The 22,713-nt window shown below is 41.5% G+C and overlaps 1 protein-coding gene and 1 pseudogene across 1 annotated transcript; both read right to left on the bottom strand.

Moving 5' to 3' along the window:
* LOC113067858 (cysteine protease ATG4D-like) overlaps window positions 1-22,713 on the bottom strand; it is a 591,286-nt pseudogene that overhangs the window by 33,265 nt on the left and 535,308 nt on the right.
* Window positions 3,580-21,739, bottom strand: LOC113067851 (interferon-induced very large GTPase 1-like). Its single transcript, XM_026240340.1, has 3 exons — window positions 21,616-21,739; window positions 20,222-21,498; window positions 3,580-8,741 (listed from the first exon to the last, which is right to left on the bottom strand). The coding sequence occupies exons 1-3, from the start codon at window positions 21,617-21,619 to the stop codon at window positions 4,083-4,085; spliced, it is 5,940 nt and encodes a 1,979-aa protein (XP_026096125.1). The 5' UTR covers window positions 21,620-21,739; the 3' UTR covers window positions 3,580-4,082.

Here is a 22,713-nt window from a genome sequence, read left to right as displayed (position 1 = left end):
TTGCAATGTATATAGATTTAACGTTTTAAATTTTAACATTATATATTTTAAACGCACACATTTTGAGTTCTGGACTTCAAAAAAAAAAAAAAAAAAAAAAACCTATAGCTGAATGAATATATCAGTTATTTATTTTTAAACATGTGTCTCTCTTATATATATATATATTATTTATGCATTGATTGATTGATTCATTTTATTTTTAAACTATGTCTCTTATATTCCAAACAATATATTTATTTATATATGCATTGATTTAAAGTATGTTTCTTACATACCAAACACTATGTATTTATCAATTTGTTTAGATTATTTTTATTTTTAAAGTATCTCTCTTGTTTTATTTTAAAAAAATTTCAGCATGGGTTCTCTCACATAATAAACACTATACTGAAAATAAATATATATGCCAAATTATTATTTGGTATGTCAGAAGTTTATGTAATTTTATATAAAAATGACCAACATTGTAGCTTATAAAACTCATGATTTAAAAATTAATTATAATAAAAAAAATAATAAATAAAAAGGCTTGCACAGGGTTAACTGTAACATCTTCCTCCCAGAGACATTCGTATGTAGAATGCGGTCAATAGATTTGCCCCCCATTGACACATTCACTGATGGATTTATCTCTGACATGGTTTACACACAATGACTTTGATCAGGACAGGAACTAGAATCCTGCTGCTTTGGTCTGATGAGCTCCTGATCGCACAGGAGAGCATGACATGAAGAGAGTAAAATGACAGAAATAGAAAAGCTCTGATTCTGTGCTAAATCTTTTCTTAGTTTCATTGTGGCCCTCGGATGAGAACGGCACTACTGGATCATCGCATAATACTGAGCAGCGGAGGATTAGGTCATGATCTCACTGTTTTTACATAACATATGGCCACATCAACAGTGTTCTCTAGCACTGGTGACATCACTCATCCGTACAGGAAAACTGGACAAATGCTGCGCTGGGATCAGGCTGACAGACCCGATCTGACTAATCCAGACAGCAGCGCACTGGAGGACTGACATACAGCAACACATTTCTGTCACACATGGCGAGAATGCCACAGTAGCATGCTAACGTGCTACCATCATAATTTTAGCAGCATGTGTGTTGTGCTAAAAATGTGTTTGTTTAACAGGATTGTTGCACCCAGAATCGATAATTTGTTGAAAATGTGCTCACTCCAAGGTCATCAGTGATGTAGATGGGTGTGTTTCTTCATTAAATTTGGAGAAATGCAGCATTGCATCAATTGATCCTCTGCAGTGAATGGGTGCCGTCAGAATGAGAGTCTAAACAGCTGATTTAAACATCGCAATAATCCACAAGCGATTCACACCACTCCAGTCCATTAATTAACATCTTGTTAATCCAAAAGTTGTTTTTATAAAAATATAAAAAATGTTCATTCATATATACTATAATCAGTACACTGTATATTTACAGCGGCTATATTTGTTTGGATACTGAATAAGGTTTTGGAAAATACAATGCTTTAATAACAGATGGTGTGTGGAGCATCTGCTCTTCTCTAAAACATCCAAATGAACAAATCAGGGTCCCGTGGGGATGTCCAACACAGGAACAGATGTAGGAGCTTTGAAAAGATGTCAGCTGTTCTGTTCTGAACATTACACTTTTGAGATGATATTTAGCATCATCACATCATCACATGGTGAGCTCATCAAAGACAGACTCATCTATATGTCATCAGTAGGTCATGATTGACTCACAGCAGTCGGTCTGTAATGACTCACTGTGTTTGTGTTACAGTATATTGTGAGATATAGGAGATGATAACTGTAATATGTTCAAAAATGTAAAGCAAAACTGCATCTGATATTTCAGAGTTGTAAGTATATATCCTCTTTTGTTGTTTTTGATTGCTTCCATTGTCCTCATTTGTAAGTTGCTTTGGATAAAAGCATCTGCTAAATGACTAAATGTAAATGTAAATGTAAGAATTTAGTCTTGCTGGCAAATACTTTTAAATTCATTGAGGTTTATGCTTCGAAACCAGCAAAACAATGTGCTAACAGTCTGAAACAGTTTTAAACCTCTAGTTTTGGTTGCTTGGTTATAATTTGCCTGTTTTTATTAGCAATGTGCAAAATGTGTGGGTTTTGCACACAAACAAAAGCACCAGTGAACTGTTGCTGGTTTCCATATTTCCACTGAAGCATTGTTGAGTCTCTGTCCATGGTGCTGATCATCAGACCGATGTACTTCACTGCGCTCACATTCACCACAAAACATTCCTGATTGCTTAAATCACACTTGACGTAGTGTGTGTATGTCATCAGACTGTAAAACAAAACATCAAGTCAGCACTAGCACAATTTTTTAAGCACAAAAATTAAGTTTGTTGGGTTTGAAATGCTAAAACAATAGATGTAATTTTAAAAACATCTCGTCCTCTTGAAGATTCTATCTGCATTCCGAGTAGTTTCCGTCAGTTCCGTCAAAGTTTCTGCATTCCATTCGACTGTGTAGAGATCATACAACTTTGTTGTTTATTTAAATAAAAAGTCCCAAAATGTACAGATTAGAACATTACAACATCTATCACATAATATGAATAAGTTTTCACTGAATAAGAATATGCGAATAACTCAATTTTGACAAAAATGTCAGATAGAACTTTATAATTCCAAGGGGACGATTTGTAAAACAGTAAAACATGTGCATAGTTAATGTGATGAATTATACCATAATTACACTAATTACACCAAAAGGATCACATTTACTTGCTGTCATGAATATGTGACATATGGATTTTCTGTGATGCTCACATTGACGTCTTGAAGTTCAATGGAGGATTTATTTGAGCGCAGACTAATAGAAAACACACAATCCTTCAGATTTTCTGCGAGAGACACAGGCTGGAGGAGGACTTACTCCAAACACACACACAAGCTGTTGATTCATGAACAAGACTCAGCCCAGAAATACCCGGCAGACGGACATCATTCATTACGTATTCAGTGACAAGCTTTGCTGTGTGATGCAGAATGAATCAGTGCTCCCCATGAGTCTATATATTACAGATATTAAAGATTATGATTAGCGTCATATTTCAGATGAAAATAACATTTAACCCTGTAAAGTCTGACGTACAGTATGAAATAATAGTCAGATTTTTATTTAATTGAAACTTTAGACCAAATGAAACAAATAAATAAATACATACAAGATTTTAGTTGAGTAACATATTTGATTCTTAAGACTTTTATGGTTCATAATGTGTGATATAGTGAGAATATGGACGAAGAAAAAACAACCCAGTTTCATTCAGAAGCCCAAACTGAGCAGAAACGTGATTTGACGCAGATGCTGATATTTATATGGCCAAAATTATGAAAGGGAGCAATGGCTCCAAAGCACAATTTTGGCTTTGGTACAATATCAGAATCGAATAGATAATAAATCAACACCATATGACAAATAAGCAGCATCAAAACATAACTGAATTAAAAACAATTTTATTAAGAGTACTTAATGAAACTCTGCAGTAACAAATGTGATGCTTGTTACAAATAAACAGCATTTCTCAGTGCTCCAAAACAACTTAAATGATACATTTAAAATTGTAATTAAGGTCATACAAACTTAATATCATAGGAAAACATGATAGAGGATTATGTGAACTATACCAGAAACGGTTAATCATGTATTGTTCAACCAGTTATGATCACAAAAGGAATGAGCTCGGAAGAGAATTACAGGCTATAGAAGGAAAATAATTGACAATATACAATATATTCAATTCAGAACAAGGATCTGGAAAAATTATCAAGCAAATGATACAATGCATAAAAATCTCATCCAGTTATACCTAGACTGAAATCCAGCATACGAGGTGCTGATATGTGCCTAAAAAGCTGGTTTGCAGCCTGCTATTGAAACCCACCAAAGAAGAAGAATTACATAAAAGTTACATAAAAGTTCAAGAAGGACACAGTTGGGAAGAGGAACAAGCAACTAATGTATACATGCTGAAATACACCCAGATAAAACATTTAGGAACTACATGTTAATATACTACTTTAAATTGGTTTTATTATGCTCTGTTACTCTGTTAAAAGTATTTATCCAAACTCTCAATGGCATCCTGTTTTCTGAGCCTTTTCCATTGATTTGGAATCTCACCCTTTCCCACAATTTCTTTCTTGTAGTGATTTTCCAGATCTTTCTTAAATCTGCACACAAACCACTTCCAGTATGGCAGTTCAAAGCATTCAGGAGTGATGCTCCACTTTGCATAAACTCCTCCTGCTTTTCTGTATTCATTATATGGATACAATCCATCCAATGTAAGAAAGTCTTTATCACTTGCCACTAAATTTGTGCAAATATCCACACAGAAATTCTGTGATAGAAAGCAACGGTGTCCTTTAATTCCAATGACTCTGTGGAAAGCAACACTGTGATCTCCAGGATGGTTTTCTATGGTGTTGGTGCAGGTGGCTCCACAGAACGGACACTGAACCCAACAGCACTGACAGAAGTGATCAATCAGAAGCTCATCTGGTCTGAACCTGAAGTCCATTTTTTTATTGGATATATTAGCTTTGTGGATGTAAGATGTTATGGTACTTAGTTCTTTTCTTATCACATCTTCTAGGAATTTGAAATCAACATCAATATCATCATGTTTAACTCCACAGAAGTCTTCTTCAGAGAAGATCAGCTCATCTGAGAGCTGTTGTGTGAAACTCATCAACCACAAACCAACATCTCCTCTCTTCTCTTGAACATGTTCAGTAGATTCATGAGCTGCTTTCATGATCTTCTGCTGCAGGAGTTCAGTGTTCTCCATCATTTTGGGTAAAACACTGTCACTGAACTTAGCAGTGATGTATATACTGACTTCATCTCTGATGAAACTCTTGAAGTGATCTCTGGGATTATGAATGTAGTTCATGTATTTGTCAAAGTCCTCCTCTTCTGCCAGTGTCTCCAGGATGTGTTTCTCCAGATTTGATCTGTTTCCATTCAGAGATTCACAGTTTGATCTCATTTCATCTGCTAAATCTCTAGCAGTCTTCTTGTAGACACTCTGCTCAATGGGCTCTTTCAGTTTCTGACAGATGATCTCACCAAAAACGGCAGTCGATGTTGCTTCATGACAGAATATCTGAAAAATACTATAGTACTCTTCTCTCCTTCTCTCAACATATTTGACAGGATCATTGGCTTCCCTGAACCGTCTATGTTGGTCAATGATCATCTTGTTTGCTCTCTTAAAGATGGAAAGAACCAAATCCACGAAGAATTCATTCTTGAACACATATCTCACTTGTCCTTCCTGATGTCCTGTTACTCTTGCCTTGATGTAACCTGTGAGTTGCTGAATGCTGCTGATGTTGTAGCCCATTTTTGAAATGTTAAATGACTCAATCAGTTTCTCTGTCTTCAGCAAAATGTCTGTGACTAATAAACGTATTTGGGCTTCATCCTCCAGAGATAACATTTTCCCCAATATCTCTTTTGCTGATCTGATGGCATTTTTTATAGCTCCTGTTAGTCCAAAGTATTTCTTTAACTGTACATAATCTGCATAACTGGTCACAGTAAAAATATCCCTGCTCTCCCTCCAGTGATCTACAGGAGCACTTTCATAGACATAGAGGAGGAGTTTCACATCTCTAATTATGTCAATGTCTTTGATTATAGGAGTGTCTGTGATGATCTTATTCAGATACTGTTTCCAAAACAAATCAAACTCTTTCTTCAGTGTTTCTTCATCATTTTCTCTGTATTTAGGTTTAAAGGCAAGTTCTCTGCTCTTTTCATGGAGGGTGTTTACATGTGTCTCATTTAATTTCCTCTTTGTTTCTCTCACAATGTTTTCCTGAACATCTTTTATTTTGATGTCCAATGATTTATGTTTATATTTGTCTTTCTCAAAGAATTCGAATGTATATTTTTTCACTTGTTCACTTGTCTTCTTCAGTTCTCCTTGAAGATCATTTTCCACAACCTCATGAATTACTTCATTTTCTATTTGGTTGTGTAGTTTGTTCTCAGTTTCCATCATGGCACTGCGAAGGCTCCAGGACCACTTGCTGTATTCAGTTTCCAGTTTCCTGTAGGCTGAAATCTCCAGAGAATTTCTGAAGCTGAAGACAAATCGTTCACTCAGTAAAGCCTTCCAGAGATCTTCAACACGAACTGTTAAGTCTTTCAGCATAATTCCATGAGATTTTGCGGCATGAGAAATAACAGATTCCTTTAGTTCTTGAATGTTCTCACAGTAGTCTGGGTTTGGTGGTGACATTAGTGAGCTGCCCTCCCAGAGCTGAACAAAATACTTCACATCTTTCTGAACGTCAAACCTAATGACATCACTGAAACATTCTGCATCACAGACTTCATCTTTAGCAGCGAGTTTTGTCATCTCATCCAGTGTCTCCTGCAGTCGTCTCCTTCCCTCCATGTTTTTCTCTTCAGCTGTGACATCTGAAACGTTCTGATGCACAAACACACAGCTGGGATTGAGCCTGACCCTCTTCATTCTCATGAAGGCCTGAACAACAATCTGAAGAATGTCCTGCATCTCGGATGGGTTTTCTCCAAAGATGTTTATCAAGGTCAGATTTCCAATTCCAATGACGAATGTGGCCAATTCATTGTCATGATCTCTTGTTGATCTTCCAGACAGTTTTAGAGCACGAAGACCCTCAGTATCAACAACCAGAATATAGTCAAAGTTCAGCTGTGTCTTCATCTCTTCTGAGACTCTGACCAGCTGCATGAAAGCTCCTCTGGTGCACCTGCCAGCACTGACGGCAAACTCAAGTCCAAACATGGCATTCAGCATGGTGGATTTCCCAGAGCTCTGAATCCCTAAAACTGACAGCACAAAGACTCGCTGGTCTCCCAGTTTCTGGACGAGTTCATCTAGAACAGCAGAGATCCAGATCACAGGAACATGAGCAGCATCTCCATCCATCAGCTCCAGAGGAAATCCAGAGATCATCATCTCTGCTGCAAGACTCGGGAGAGAAGAGAAGTGAACCTGCAGGTCTTTCTTGTTCTTCTTCACAGATGAACATGATTCATAGATCTGACCGATCTCCCTCATGATGTGCTCCAAACCAAAGGCTGCAGCTTGAAGCTCCTCAGATATCTTCTCAAGTTCATTTAGTCCAACTAGGAGTTGTTCAGATTCATCATGATTCTCTTTCGGTTTTACAACTGCTGACCACTTGTGATGTAGAGCAGAACGATCAACTGTTCTGTGTTCATCCAGGAGGATTCTGAGCCACTTGAAGAAATACATCTTATTTGTAACATCTGAATTTATTTCTTTAATAAAGAACTTCATAAATTCGCTGATTTTAAATTTATGCTGCTGTTCACGGATTTCCTGTAATTCTGTATGTTTTCTTCTTATGTCCATTTCTATCTCATCTCCTCGAGGTCGATGTAGTTCTTTGTTCTTCTGACTCCACTGATGCCACAGTTTCCCCTGATGAGGCAGAAATGTTTCTTTGATTTCTGTCAGATCTTTCTTCTCCAGTAAACTCATCATCTGCTGTGCTGCTTCTCTTCCTCTTCTGCAGTCTTCATCCTCTTCCTCATCTACTCTGATATCTGAGTGTTTGGACACATCTTCAAGTCTGAAAGTGGAAGATGTTTCTGAGAGACACTCATTTATAATTCTTCTAAGTTCTTCAGACACATCTGACTGATTTCTGTATTTCAAACCGATTTTGAATTTCCCTTTCTTCAGCTCAGTTACAGTAGATTCATCCTCAGTAAAAAGACAAATGAGTGGCTTTCTGTTTGTGTACAAGTTTTGGATTATTGTTGCACTTCTGTCATTCCTGTCCAGTTTTGCAAGAAGAACAACATTGACTGAAGCCATTTCAGTGAGGATCTGCAGCTGTTTCTCATGGTCTCCTGCATCACCATGTAGATTACAGAAGGCAACACAATCAGTGAATTTATCATCATTTGTTCCAGAAGGGCAGAACCAGGCGATCTCCACCACTCCATCCATCAGGACTCTGGTTCTGCTGCTGCCTGGACAGTTCCTGTGGAAGAACGTGTTGTGTTTCTCATTGATCAGACTGTTCATCAGCTGAGACTTGGATGAAGACACAGAGGCAAACCTGAAGAAAAACACCATTGGGGTTTCTGCCTTGTAGATTGGTTGGGATTTACTGATGGTCTCATTGTTGGTGTTTCTCATCTTCCAGCTCTTGTTGATTTGTCTGAATGTCCAGAGAGGAAACTCAATCTGTTTTGTGACTGGATCAGGAACAAGCAGAGGCAGAGCGTACTGACACTGGGACAGTTTAGTCACCATCAGCTGCTTCAGGAAACCATCAGCACAAAGAAACACAGCCATCTGAACATCCATTGGGTGGATTCGCTCAGATTGGCCTGTTCCTTTATTCAAATAAGACATTGCTTTCACAATATCACTGTTGTCTTCAGGTGATTCACTGTCTGTTTGTTGTGTGTGATGCTGTTCATTGGTATCTTTCACATTAGTGAATCTTGCTCTGTAGTTTATCATCAGTAGTTTTTGTATGAAACTCCAAACCAGCTTCTCCTCAACACAAGAATTATGAGCAGTTACCTGAAGAACATCTACAATTTTCAGTTTACCTTTGTTCTTGTCGAGAGTTAGTCTCTGAAATAGTTGCTCTATTTTTTCTCTCTCAGTCTTTTCCTGTATGTGTTGATCTGGACTGACTCCCGCTGGTCCATCATCCTTTTCTCCCTGTTGTATAGAAAATAAAATAATACTATTTTACTATGACATTTTGCTCATTGTTAAATAAAATATCAACAGTGTGTGACACCATATACATTTTCATGGAATTTGCTTGGAAACATCTCATAACTTAAAGGGGGGTGAAATGCTATTTCATGCATACTGAGTTTTTTTATACTGTTAAAGAGTTTTATTCCCATGCTAAACATGGACAAAGTTTCAAAAATTAAGTTGTACATTTGAAGGAGTATTTCTGTTCCAAAAATACCTCTTCCCGTTTGTCACAAGTTTTGGAAAGTTTTTTTCGAGTATGGCTCTGTGTGACGTTAGATGGAGTGGAATTTCCTTATATGGGTCCTAAGGCACTTCTGCCGGAAGAACACGTGCTCCCGTATAGCGAGGCTGAGCACAGACATTTCACTGATCAGAGCGAGAGACCGAAATGTCACAAAAGAAGTGTGTTTTTGGTTGCGAGGGCAAGACAACCCTGCACAGATTACCAAAAAAAAAAAAACATTAAGGGACCAGTGGATAGAGTTTATTTTTAAAGAGTATCGACGGAGTTGTGCAAGTGTTTTTGTTTGTTCCCTGCATTTCGAAGATGCTTGTTTTACAAACAAGGCCCAGTTTGACGACGGATTTGCGTATCGTTTATTTCTTAAGGATGATGCAATCCCAACGAAAAAGGGTCACGATCGTGTGTTGGAACCACAGGCGGTGAGTAAAACTGCTTCAAATATCTCTGCCTCCTTGTTAGTGCGTCCCCTCCCATGCCGGAGACCCGGGTTCGAGCCCCACTTGGAGCGAGTCGTTGCTGCTGCTCTCGTTCAGTTTCAGCCTCGGGATCTGATTCTGGATCATAAATAAACGGCTGAATCTGACTGTTAGCCATGGTTTGTTTTGGATGTTTTTTTTCCTCGCGGTAATGTCACAGCTTCCAAATGCTCTCAACGCAAAAGCCTACTCGCGCTCGTGATTCTTTAGCTCTGCCCACACGTCATGCCTCCAGCGGCTCGTGTTTTTCCGAAAAAAAAAATCGGCACGGACTATTTTTCTCTTATAAATATAATAAAACTAAAGACTTTTTGGAGATATGAAGGATGCAGTGCTACTCTATAGGTACTCAAGATTAACAGGAGATTGAGTGAAAATGAGCATTTCACCCCCCCCCCCTTAAATAAAAACCAGAAAAGCCATTTGCAAACTGATGGTGTCAGTGTTTCTTTGAAAAAAAAAATATAAAAAAAAAATACAAATAAACTATAGCCAACTTGAAGAGAATTCTATCTTTTGAAGACATGAAAACTGTCTCAGGTTACGAGACACTGCATCCTCTAGGGAGCACTTTGGGGAACACCTCGTCGTGACCCGTGTCTGAAGCATATATTGAAAAAACGCCAACTTGTTGGCCGGCGACAGCCTCCGACGTCACTATAAATCAGTACCGGGAGAGCACGTCATTATCTTCTTCGTGTGAAACTTGCATCTGAAGCATGGCAGAGAGCTAGAGGACGCAGTGTCTCATTCCCTACTCAGGGAACTATGGTTACATACGTAACCTGAGACAGTTCCCTTTCGAGGGAACTTCAAACTGCGTCCTCTAGGGGCCGCTTTGGGGAACAGTATACCCATGCCGCCATGCTGAGGGGAGTGCAGGCCAGAATCATGGTGAGCACTAAGTACCAACTCTACCATTTCCATGGGAGTTGCCCCTGGGACGTTTAGACGGCTGTCTGTGACAGTACCCCTTACGGCCAAAAGGCCTAAGCTACATACCCAACTTAATTGTTAGGGCCTCGGCCCAGGGTAGAGCTGAAGGCTTGGAATCAGGAAAGATTCCTTTAAAGGGATATGGCTAAGAACCTAGCATTTGTACCAAGTCTTGCCTGTCACACAGGGGCTACCGCTAGCTTACGCATAAGCTTGTTGAAAGAGCTGTCTCGACAGTTCTCTAGTAGCAACACCCTGTTTAGATAGATATCTGAGGATAAATAGGTGGAGTGGCACCCAAGATGAACAGGGCTTTTACCAACTCAAGAAAGGGCACGAAGCAACCGCGCGAAGTCCTCACCATATAGGATTTTAGAAAGAACGCAGAATACTAGTGTGCGTACTTACCACAGTGTGGATTTCAGAAAGTGTGCAAAGACTACACGTGCACACTTACCATAGCATGGATTTTCAAATACTGTTCTAAGGAGGGGCTCTCATGGCACTCTGATAGAGCAGCTCATAGATGGAATAGTGGATCTTAAAACAGTATGATTGAGAGTCATCAACTCGATCTATGGAAACAATACTGGAGCGCTCTGGGGAAAAAACAGAGAACTCCGTCTCACACGAGAGGAGAACTCCGAGCTCAGAGTAGTGCGCTTATAGGCGACCCTTTTTTGGAAAAAGGGGAGCGCTGCTAAATTACCACGAGAATCACCCAAAAAGCCCCTCATGTTGAGGGAAGCGATGCTTGAGGTGTATAAACAAATACACACTGGCTGAATGGAGCCCAAGGAACCAAGGTCTAATCATCTCAAGATAGGGAACGAAGCGGAGCGCGTAACCCTTATTGACAAGATTTCAGAAAGTTTGCAGAGTCTTGCGTACAAACTTACCACATGTGGATTTTTAGAAAGTACGCGAAGTGTTCAGGTGCACACTGACCACCATGTGGTTTTGAGAAAGTACACAAAGCTTAGCGTGTGTACTAAAAGGTTCCTAAGCATCGCAGAGGTGCTGAATCTCACGGGAGAGGGAAGCTCAATTTTACAAACCTCGGGCGAGGGGAGCATCACCTGAGGCAGCATATACAAGAAGACTTCTGTAACTGCCACCTCCACTTCCCGGTAGATGCAACAGCACCCCTAAGCGGCCAGGAGACCCCTCGGGGTGACCTGGCCAGACATCCATGAAATTCCCTGCAGTGCTGTGCCAGGCCTGATGATCAAGGAGGCTCCCTCAAAAACCAGTGATCTCAGCCACCTAATACCTGACGAGGTATTCAGTTGAATAACTGAATTTTTGATAAGTAAAATGCATTGCTAAGAATTCAATTCATAACAGTTAGTCAACAGGTATGCCACACGTCATGGCCAGTAGACTGTGCAAGCTCCGAGCTCGCCTCGCTCGACACAACGATCTTGCCGCCGGAGACCGAGCTCTCCTCGAGCACTGGATTGCAGCAGAAAGAATCCAACCAGCCCGGGCCGAATCCCAGTTCTCACCGCAGCTCAGCCTTTAACCCCGGCGTTCCGGCCGAGTGGCAGTTTGAGGCGGTTGGCATCCAAAATGTAGCATCTAAAAGCAGGTTCGCGGCTGATCACTCAAAATTCATTTAAAACGCATCTGCCCTCGTGTTTTGACACAAGATAGCAAGTGTGAGTAAAATTACTGTCGCCTTTTAAGGACCGTAATACAAAAAAAAAAAAAAAAACTGGCAAGTAAATATCTTTAGAAACCACTTGCAAGCGAATAGCACATAACTGCTATTAACTCGTTTGATTGCAAGCATCGCCTACGGCCCCAGTTTATTATCGTTTCACTTTCACAGCACGTTAAACATTACTCTTTTACTTGATCTGGATAAACCATGCATCAATTGAAAGTCTAAAGACTTTGGCTTTGATATTTGACCAATATTTCGATAAAACATAATTTCAGCGACAGTTATTTAGTAATTATGTCAGGAAAACGATTCCTATTCCTGAACGGTAAACGTTGAAAGTGTTAGCTCGTGGACAAATGTTGATCATGGATCTAGTCAGAAAGAATCATGAGCAGAAAAATCTTTATTTTGGGTATGTAATTTCTGTCTCCATGACAAAATTGGGGGGTGACTGGTAAGGGGTTAATGTTACTGCTATAATCATGTCTTTCGGTACAACGTCTTACAAGACTAAACATGCTTCATCGTTTCCAAAAGCCTCTGTTTAAACAGTCCTTACTACAACGTGAAAACAGCGTTCCAAACGTATCCGCTCGGGAGACCGTCTAAAGAGCCCAGAGGCCAAATGAGAGGAAAGATGCTTTTCCAACAGGAACATAATAATGTGGACAAGGCTTGAGGAATTGTCAAATCAGGCAACCGATTGCTAAGCTGGTAACACAGTAGGCTACCCATTCATTTTTAGCTTGCCCATCAAATGTAACTAACCCTTTTTTACTCTTCCCACGGCCAACATATACAGCAGCCGAAGCAAGTAGCCTTTCCTGTACCTCCTCACTGCCGCAGCAGTGTCTGCTCCCGCAGGAGCCTTTGCCGTATCTCCCCACTGCCGCAGCAGTGTCTGCTCCCGCAGGAGCCTTTCCTATACCTCCCCACTGCTGCAGCAGTGTCTGCTTCCGCAGGAGCCTTTCCTGTACCTCCCCACTGCCGCAGCAGTGTCTGCTCCCGCAGGAGCCTTTCCTATACCTCCCCACTGTCGCAGCAGCGTCTGTTCACACGCAAAAAAAAAAAAAAAAAAAAAAACACACATCACCTCCACTTGAAGGTATGCCACACATCCTGGGTTGCGGTGATTGCATCATGTATCGACAATAGCGAAGACGATATTAGACCCATTCTCCAACCAATGTTTTTTATTATAATTATTAGGTGGCCTACCATAATTCGGCTATCAAACCACTCTGTTATCCCATCTCAGCACTGCACTTCACGCTCGCCCGTGCTCCAAAGGATGATTTGAGCCTGTAGGTGGCAAAGAAGTCTCCATCCACAAATAGACATACATCGTTTGCAGATATAAGGTATTCCATCGTACTTTAACAGGTAATCCAATATGTGCCATAATTTAAAGGAGCTCTCACTAACGGAGTTTAATGCCACAGTTACGTTAGAACGCATCTCATTCTGGTTTCAGGGGCGGCGCGTCGTTCCCATCATGAGGCATGTGGTCCGGAGCAACCAAGGCATAATTTCAATCGAACTTACTCCAAATATATGAACTTACCGGTTTTTGAATACCTTATATTTAAGGCATTCATTTACGTCCATATTAGGGTTAAATCATTGGACTTAAAATGGAATCTGCAATCGTATAAATATATATATATATATATATATATATATATATAATAAATATATATATATTATATATATATATATATATATATATATATATATATATATATATATATATATAAATAAAAAATAAAAATAATAATTCACAGGACAAACGAGATGACAGTAGTGCCGACTACATGAACTAGAAGTTTTAAATATAGTATTTTATATTTAGTGCCAGTTTATCAGTACGTCCGAAAGTACATTTTTCGATTATTGGTGATTCCATAGGCTCTTTTCATGCACCTGCATGCTTAAAATGGCAAATAGTAAACCCAGACAAGTATAAAGAAGTTTTCTCTTACTCCAACCATGCACGATTACATCGTCTATATGTACCATCGATCTCACGTGCTGACAATATGATGATTTGACAATGACCACATCGCCGATACATGGCACCTATTTGGGGCACAGGAAATCCAATTTATTTTTGCATGCTTCATTTCGAATACAATGACTGCACCAAGATTTTTCAGACTCATTATCGGAAGCAGCTCATTGGATTTGCTAAACAATTATTCAAGTAAGCCTCACAGCGTCTACCCTCGTAGACAAACAAATCATCCTTAGTATCGAACTCCCTGTCAGGCGCTGCAAGAGTGATCCCGGTTGAGCCAACCTTTGCCTTCTCCGTTCAACTATCAGCAAAGCTTACTCATATGACATCGCGGGTATTAAAATCCTGTCAGATGCTTAACCAAGCCAGATTAACCCCAAAAAATATATATTTCAGTCAGCGACACTTACCTATCGAACACCAACGAGTACATCGCAGCTAAAACAAATTTTCCCTCCGATGGCAAGATGTACCCATCCAATACCACAAGTTACGCTTTTGCCGAACACTAACGGGTGCTTCGCAGATAAAACAATCTCAATTTTCCCTCCGATGGCTGGAGAGACTACCCATCTGGTGTCGAAAATGTAATAAATAAATAAATAAATAAATAAATAAAAAGACACCGGATGCCGGCCATAGCCTCCTGGCCAGATAACCTTACCTTTTTCTATCCTATGGCCGGCAAGGCTTCTCTCTTCGATGCCAGGAGCTCGAGCTCCCATCGGATGCTGACGAGAGCCTCCCGGCCAGACAACCTCACCTTTTCCATTCTGCGGCCAGCAAGGCTTACCCGTTCGTTGCCAGGAGCTCACACTCCCTTCGGACATAGGTGAAAGCCCCCGGCTGCCTGTTTTGCCATTCTGTCTTACGTATGGAGAAGTTTACCCATCCAATGCATGGAGTCAGGGCTCCCATCGGATGTAGGTGAGAGTTTCCCGGCTAGACAACCTTACCTTTTCTGTCCTTTAGCCAGCGAGGCTTAACTGTTTGATTCCGGGAGCTAAGCTCCTGTCGGACGAAGGTAAGAGCCTCCCGGCTGGACAACCTTTTCCGTCCTTCAGCCAGAAAGGTTTACCCGTTCGATTCCTGGAGCTAAGCTCCTATCGGACGTCGGTCAGAGCCTCCTGGCTAGACAACCCGACCTTTTCCATCCTTGGCCAGTGAGGCTCACCTGTTCGATGCGAGAGCTCCCAATGGACGCTGGCGAGAGCCTCCTGGCCAGCCAACAACGACCTTACCACGTGGTTTAGGTTACAAACCTACAAGCAAGCTGTTCGATGCTGCAAGTACCAAACATACAAATAAACCCTCCCTCCTTCCTACGGTCGCCAAGGCTTACCCGTCTCTTGCCGTGAGTAGCAAACTCCCATAAGACGCTGATGACAGCCTAACGACCACACAAACTTACCTTTTCCATCCTACGGCCTGCGAGGCTCACCCAGTTGTTTCTGGGGAACAGGAAGTCCCCGTTGGATGCTGGCTAGAGCCTCCTGGCCTCGAGGCTTACCCGTTCGATGCGCGTGCTCCCTTCGGACGCTGGTGAGAGCCTCCTGGACAGACTTGCTTCACGTTTCCACTCTACGGTTGGCGAGGCTTACCCATTCGATGAGTGTGCTCCCTTCGGACGTCAGTAACTGTCTCTCGGCCACGCAACTTACCTTTCCATTTGACGGTAGGCGAGGCTTCACCGTCCGACGCTACGAGTCTTGTCCTCTCGCCAAATCCTGCAAAAAAAAAACCCTCTCAGCTACCCTCACATCTTTTAACCCCGCCTGGCGAGGCTTACCCATTCGATGTTCTGAGTTTAATGCCCCATCGGATGCTGCGAGAGTCCTCCCAGTCGGGTTTTCCTTTCCACGCTCCCCGTCTGGCAAGGCTTACCCATCTGATGCGTGTGCTTCCTTCAGATGTCTGGCGAGAGTTCTCCCGGTCGGGCCTATGCTTGCCGGCCGCAGTGAGTCTCATCCATCCGATACCGTGAGTCGGGATCTCCCTTCGTATGTCGCCAGAGTCCTCCTTGTCGGCCAGCCCAAAGCTTTTTATCTGCCAAACCGAGAGGACCCAGACGTCTGTCATCCTGAGCCTCAAACTCCTGTCGGAGGCTTCATGGGCCCTCTCGGTCAGCATTAGGCCCTTCATCCACTGAATAGCAGGGGCTGTCAGCCAGTAGGGCCCGTACGCCGACACCGTGACCTATTCCGGTCGAGGCAACTCGGGTCCTCCCGGTCGGGCACCACAACCACGCTGCTCCTCCTCATCGGCCGGAATGGCTCACCGTTCCAACACCAAAAGCTCCAGTTGAGCATCGGCTCGAGCCCTACCGACCGGGCGCCAACAACCACGTAGTTCAATAGCTGCAGCCGGTAGGGCCTACTCTCCCAACGCCCAAGTCGCTCCCTCCAGAGTACGTAGGCCCTTCCAGCCTGCCAATGAGACAACTTCTCAGAACCAAATCAGCCCCCGCCAGTACTCTATGCTTTTTTGGGGGGGCATTCTTTAAACTGGCGGCTGTCCTCTTGTACATTTGCCTTTTTGGGGGGTACTCTAGGTTCAGGCCATTCCCGAGCTCGGAGCCCTTCCCCGGACAGCACGCCAAATATGCATACCATACCACAGCTACTTATATGTAAGCGTGAACTAGTGAAAACTAATTTATTAGTAAGATTCGGGAGTTGCGCGTCAGATACTTAGCCTAATCAACACAGGTGGACCATAATCAAGTAATCAATCCCATAGTATAAATATCGCTGACTTACCTCTATCCATTGACGGTTTATCAGCATCCCTCCTCCACCCCATCTCCTCACTTCAAGTTCACTTTATAAATAGACGGGGAAGGGGGTGTACTCTAGGTTCGGGCCATTCCCGAGCTCGGAGCCCTTCCCCGGACAGCACGCCAAATACGCATACCATACCTCAGCTAAATATATTTAAGCGTGAACTAGTGAATTTGGAGTGCGTTGCTGCCATGAAAAGAAAAATTGGGTTATATTTACAAAATTAAATTAAAAGTTGGCCACTGAAAACATTGAAATTTTTCTTAAAGCTGCAGTCCGTAAGTTTAGCCTTTTTGTCGACATCTCTGTTTGAAAACCTGCAATTGCAGCTGTTTGCGGAATAACTCCCTTGTGTAGGTTGTGCGCCGGTGCAGCTCCAGTGCGGATGAATCTAATGTTTTGAGGAGTATGTATGGTTGGTAGTCACTCACTGCATCATATATACTGTATTGTCATCTGAACAAGTAAGTAACAAGTCAGCCACATTTGTTCTGACCAACTGAGGGAATAAAGCATTACAATAAATCATGCTACCATTGGTGATTTAATCTATAGATCGGTTAGCTCATATCACAAAATGATACACTTAATTATTCCAGCTGCTCTGAGACAAGGCTGTAAACCATCCATCATCTGCAGGATCCTCATATGCATTAGTAGTAGCTGGGACAACTTCTTTATGTATATAAACATGACGAAATGACACAGCAGCATGCTTGAATTTCCCACGAAAACCTACCTGTACCACTTAAATTAGAAAACATTATTAAAGATAACCATTGTGAATAGGGCTAAAGTAAGGCGATAGATCTGAACACTGGCTGGTTATGCACTTGCTCAAATATTGATTTCAGATAAATTGTAACAGAAAAAAGGTAACAGACTGCAGCTTTAAATAAGATTAATTTTCTCTTAATAAAGGATAAAGAAAGAATCAATAGATAACATATTTTTATGGCATTTCCTGAATCTTCCCAACTTTTTTTGGAATTGGGGTTGTAAACAAACCTATGAATCCAAGAAAAGAATCAGTTTATGTAAAACAATTGAATTTCCCCATTCTGCTGAGACTCTGGATTACAGGTAATAATGTTGTAAATAATGTTCAGTTTCTTGCAAAGACATAGTGTGTTGAAAAAATGTATGACACATTAATCTCTTGTGCCCATTTGAGATAAGCAAAATCTTCACAGAAATAATACAGATCCGTGGTGATCACTGCAATATGCATGCCAGTGTGCAGTATGTCCAGTTGTCGTTTAACTAACTGTTTATGTTTGTTCAAATCTCTTGCGTTGCCGTGGCTGCCATGCCAGGCTGCATAGTCAAATCACGGAGCATAAGTTACTATGGTGAGGAAAACAGATAAAAGTTGATCCACTTTCATGCCTAAAACCTGATTGTTATTAGAACATGCTATTATTGTTAGTTTAATTGTTATTATTTGATACTTAACTAAATACTACTTTTCTGCAATTAAATTTGGTTGTCGTGCTGTTTAATTTTCTGAACTATTGAGCATACTGTTTCTTTCCATATTAGTAAATATTTTTGTTTGTTTGTTTTGTTTTTAACATTTTCTTCTGTTTCTTAATAACTCCTGCTTAACTCTCTTTACTCACTTCCATGTTTCCAGCATGGAAGGCACACGCTGACACTAAACAACAACAACAAGGACACTAAAGACCTCAACCTCTAACATCAGTCACAAGTGAGCTTCTTGAAATCAGGGGAGTGAGGTTTGCCAGCACAGCATTTACTAGGTGGCCTTAATACTTGCTCCCAACATTAGATTGGGAGTAATGTGACTACACTGAACAAAATATATAAATGCAACACTTTTGTTTTTGCCCCCAAATTTCATGAGCTGAACTCAAAGATCTAAGACTTTTTCTATGTACACAAAATGCCTATTTCTCTCAAATATTGTTCAAAAATCTGTCTAAATCTGTGTAAGTGAGCACTTCTCAATGGTGTAGCGTATCAAGATGCTGATTAGACAGCATGATTATTGCACAGGTGTGCCTTAGGCTGGCCACAATAAAATGCCACTTTAAAATGTGCAGTTTTATCACACAGCACAATGCCACAGGTGTCTCAAATTTTGAGGGAGCATGCAATTGGCATGCTGACTGCAGGAATGTCCACTAGAGCTTTTGCCCATGAATTGAATGTTAATTTCTCTACCATAAGCCGTCTCCAAAGGCATTTCAGAGAAATTGGAAGTAAATACAACCAGCCTCACAACCGCAGACCATGTGTAACCACACCAGCCCAGGACCTCCACATCCAGCATCTTTACCTCCAAGATTGTCTGAGAACAGCCACCTGAACAGCTGCTGCAACAATCGGTTTCCATAACCAAATAATTTCTGCACAAACTGTCAGAAACCGTCTCAGGGATGGCATCGTGTGGGTGAGCAGTTTGCTGATGTCAACGTTGTGGATTGAGTGGCCCATGGTGGCGGTGGGGTTATGGTATGGGCAGGCATATTTTATGGATAATGACCACAGGTGCATTTTATTGATGGCATTTTAAATGCACAGAGATACTGTGACAAGATCCTGAGGCCAATTGTTGTGCCATTCATCCACGACCATCACCTCAGGTTGCAGCATGATAATGCACGGCCCCATGTTGCAGAGATCTGTACACAATTCCTGGAAGCTGAAAACAACCCAGTTCTTGCATGGGCAGCATACTCACTGGACATGTCACCTATTGAGCATGTTTGGGATGCTCTGGATCGGCGTAAACAACAGCCTGTTCCAGTTCCTGCCAATATCCAGTAACTTCACACAGCCATTGAAGAGGAGTGGACCAACATCCCACAGGCAATAATCAACAACTTGATCAACTTAATTCAAAGTAGATGTGTTGCATTGCATGAGGTAAATTATGGTCACACCAGATAGTGATTGGTTTTCGGACCCCCCACCGGACCCCCTAATAGAGTAATACTGCACATTTTAGAGTGGCCTTTTATTTTGGCCAGCCTAAAGCAAACCTGCGCAATAATCGTGTTGTCTAATCAGCATCTTGATATTCTACACCTGTGAGGTGGATAGATCTCTGCAAAAGAGAAGTGCTAATTTACACAGATTTAGACAGATTCGTGAACACTATTTGATAGAAATAGGCCTTTTGTGTACACAGAAAAAGTCTTAGATCTTTTAGGTCAGCTCATGAAAAATGGGGGGAAAACAAAAGTGTTGCATTTATAATTTGTTTCAGTGTATTATGAAACAAGGTCACATTAAAAGCACACACATAAATTGCACAAGCTGTCACACCAATCTGCTGTCTTACCTTCTCTGCTGATTGTGTCTTTGATGGGCTTTTCTGTTTTGATCCATTATTTTCTGATCCTGCTCCTGCCAAAAGTCCTCCCAGTATTCCTCCCATTACTCCTGCTGCTACTCCCACACCTGCTGATCCTGCTGCTGCTGCCAGTCCTGCTGCTCCAGATGCTGCTGAACCTGATGCTCCTGGTCCTGATGCTGCTGATCCTGTTCCCATTGCTCCAGATGCTGCTGAACCCGATTCTGCTGGCCCTGATGCTGCTGGTCCAGATGGTGCCGGGCCTGACGGTCCTGATCCAGATGCTCCTGGTCCTGAAGGTCCTGGTCCAGATGATGGCGGACCTGACACTGCTGATCCAGATGCTCCTGGTCCTGAAGGTCCTGGTCCAGATGATGCTGTATCTGATACTGCTGCTCCAGATGCTCCTGGTCCTGAAGGTCCTGGTCCAGATGATGGTGGACCTGATACTGCTGCTCCAGATGCTCCTGGTCCTGAAGGTCCTGGTCCAGATGATGGTGGACCTGATACTGCTGCTCCAGATGCTCCTGGTCCTGAAGGTCCTGGTCCAGATGATGGTGGACCTGACACTGCTGCTCCAGATGCTCCTGGTCCTGAAGGTCCTGGTCCAGATGATGGTGGACCTGACACTGCTGCTCCAGATGCTCCTGGTCCTGAAGGTCCTGGTCCAGATGATGGTGGACCTGATACTGCTGCTCCAGATGATGCTGGTCTAAATGCTCCTGGTATAGATGAAGCTTCTACTGCTTCTTCTTTCAATGCTTGATATAATATGGCTGCTGCTAATCCTGATCCTCCAGTTATTTTTGCTGCAGGTAATGATGCTTTAAATTTTTGCACTAGGTTTACCACACATTGTATGGTGTCTGTTACCCATTGTATTGTTTCTATTGCCCATTGTAATTGTGCTCTTACTACTGTTACTATTGCAGCTCCTGCCATTGCTCCATTTACCGATGATCCTGTTAGTGACTGTGCCCCTAACAATGATTGCAATATCGCTGCTGTTGTTCCTGCAAGGCCTCCTGCTACTGCTGTTACTGCTACTGCTACTGGTCCTGTTCTTATTTTTGCCTCCCATAGTGATTGTAACATGCCAATTCCAGCTGCTGCCCCTGCTGCTGCTCCTACTGCTACAGCCGCTATTGTTGATGTTACTGCATTACCAACAACTACTACAATTGTTACCACTGTCAGTGCTAGTGTTATTTTTACTGGTGATTGTAGAGTTGCCCTTTGTTCTCCTGCTGCTGATTCTCCTAGCTCTGCAATAGAGGAGAATTGTCTTCATGAAATGTGATTACAGAAATACAAACATCTTAAATATGCTAACTAATATGTATAGGATATTGATTTAACCAATTATAATTAACATTTCTTACCCATGTTGCTTGATTTTAATATTGTCAGGATATAATGACTCAGATCTTCAAATTCACTTCAGACAGATTCACTCGTCAGGTTTACAGCTCCTTTTCCTCTCTTTTTTTCCAAAGCCTTGTTCCCCACCTTTAGAAAGACAAATTATACAATAAATGTAATATTATATGTTATAAAATATATGCCAAAACTACTACACTGCTGTTTTTTTAATTTATAATTAAGTCTCCAATGTTTCTCTGGCTTCAGAATAATTTGGAGACTATTTTATTAACTCAAAATTATTTGAACTAAAAGAAAATTAGTTATACTGGTCTACCATCCACCTTAAGTGAATATTCATTTTCTAATCCATGTTAACTGCTCACTGTTGCGTCTCAATCTACTGCGTCTCAATCTCAATCTACTGTAATGCTAATGTTGAGGATTTTAACATTCATGTTGATAACACAATAAAACAAATGCACCCCTTCTCCACCCCTCACATCACAGCCCAGCGATTTAGACCGAATGCTTAGTACCCTGCCCTTAAAACTGTATTGTAGCGTATCAGACCCGAACCAGACAAATGAAAGAGTCAATCAGGACTGCGGTTGAAACGCGAGCCGAATTCCTCAGAAAGGCAACAATAGGTTGTAAATCATTCCTAGTGTCAGAGTCAGAAGCAAGATAACCAACCAACCAACCCTTTCACAGAACAGCTTTCAACATTAACACCACTAGAACAATTATTGACAATGTCAATTTGGAGAGATTGTCAAATTTGGGGCAAGTAATCAAGATGCAATGCCGGCCGGCCGGCACATGTAAACCCATGAGAGTAATAAACAAGATCCTTGGATTGACTTCCCCCCCCACCTAGCAGAACCAGACTGAAATTCCCAAGGGGACCTTTTAACCTCTGGTCTCCACAGAACATTTTTTGTCAGAGAATGGCACAGAAACTGTCTTTTCTAGATATAGATGGACCAAAATGAACTCAAAATGACTTATAAAAGAATATCAGTCCATCGCTTAACTCCCAGTGTTGTGGGTAACGCGTTGAGTACTCTAATTACTTTTTTCCTGAAATGTGTAACTTAACGCGTTAGTTTCGTGTG

Source organism: Carassius auratus, linkage group LG28B (genome assembly GCF_003368295.1).
Source record: "Carassius auratus strain Wakin linkage group LG28B, ASM336829v1, whole genome shotgun sequence".
Lineage (NCBI taxonomy): Eukaryota > Metazoa > Chordata > Actinopteri > Cypriniformes > Cyprinidae > Carassius > Carassius auratus.
This window is presented reverse-complemented; position numbering and strand designations above follow the sequence as displayed.

Excerpts from the sequence above, each read along its gene's own strand:
- LOC113067851 (XM_026240340.1), bottom strand. Across the intron at positions 8,742-20,221 it reads AGACACAATCAGCAGAGAAG|GGAGAAAAGGATGATGGACC; the intron begins GTAAGACAGCAG and ends TCTATACAACAG.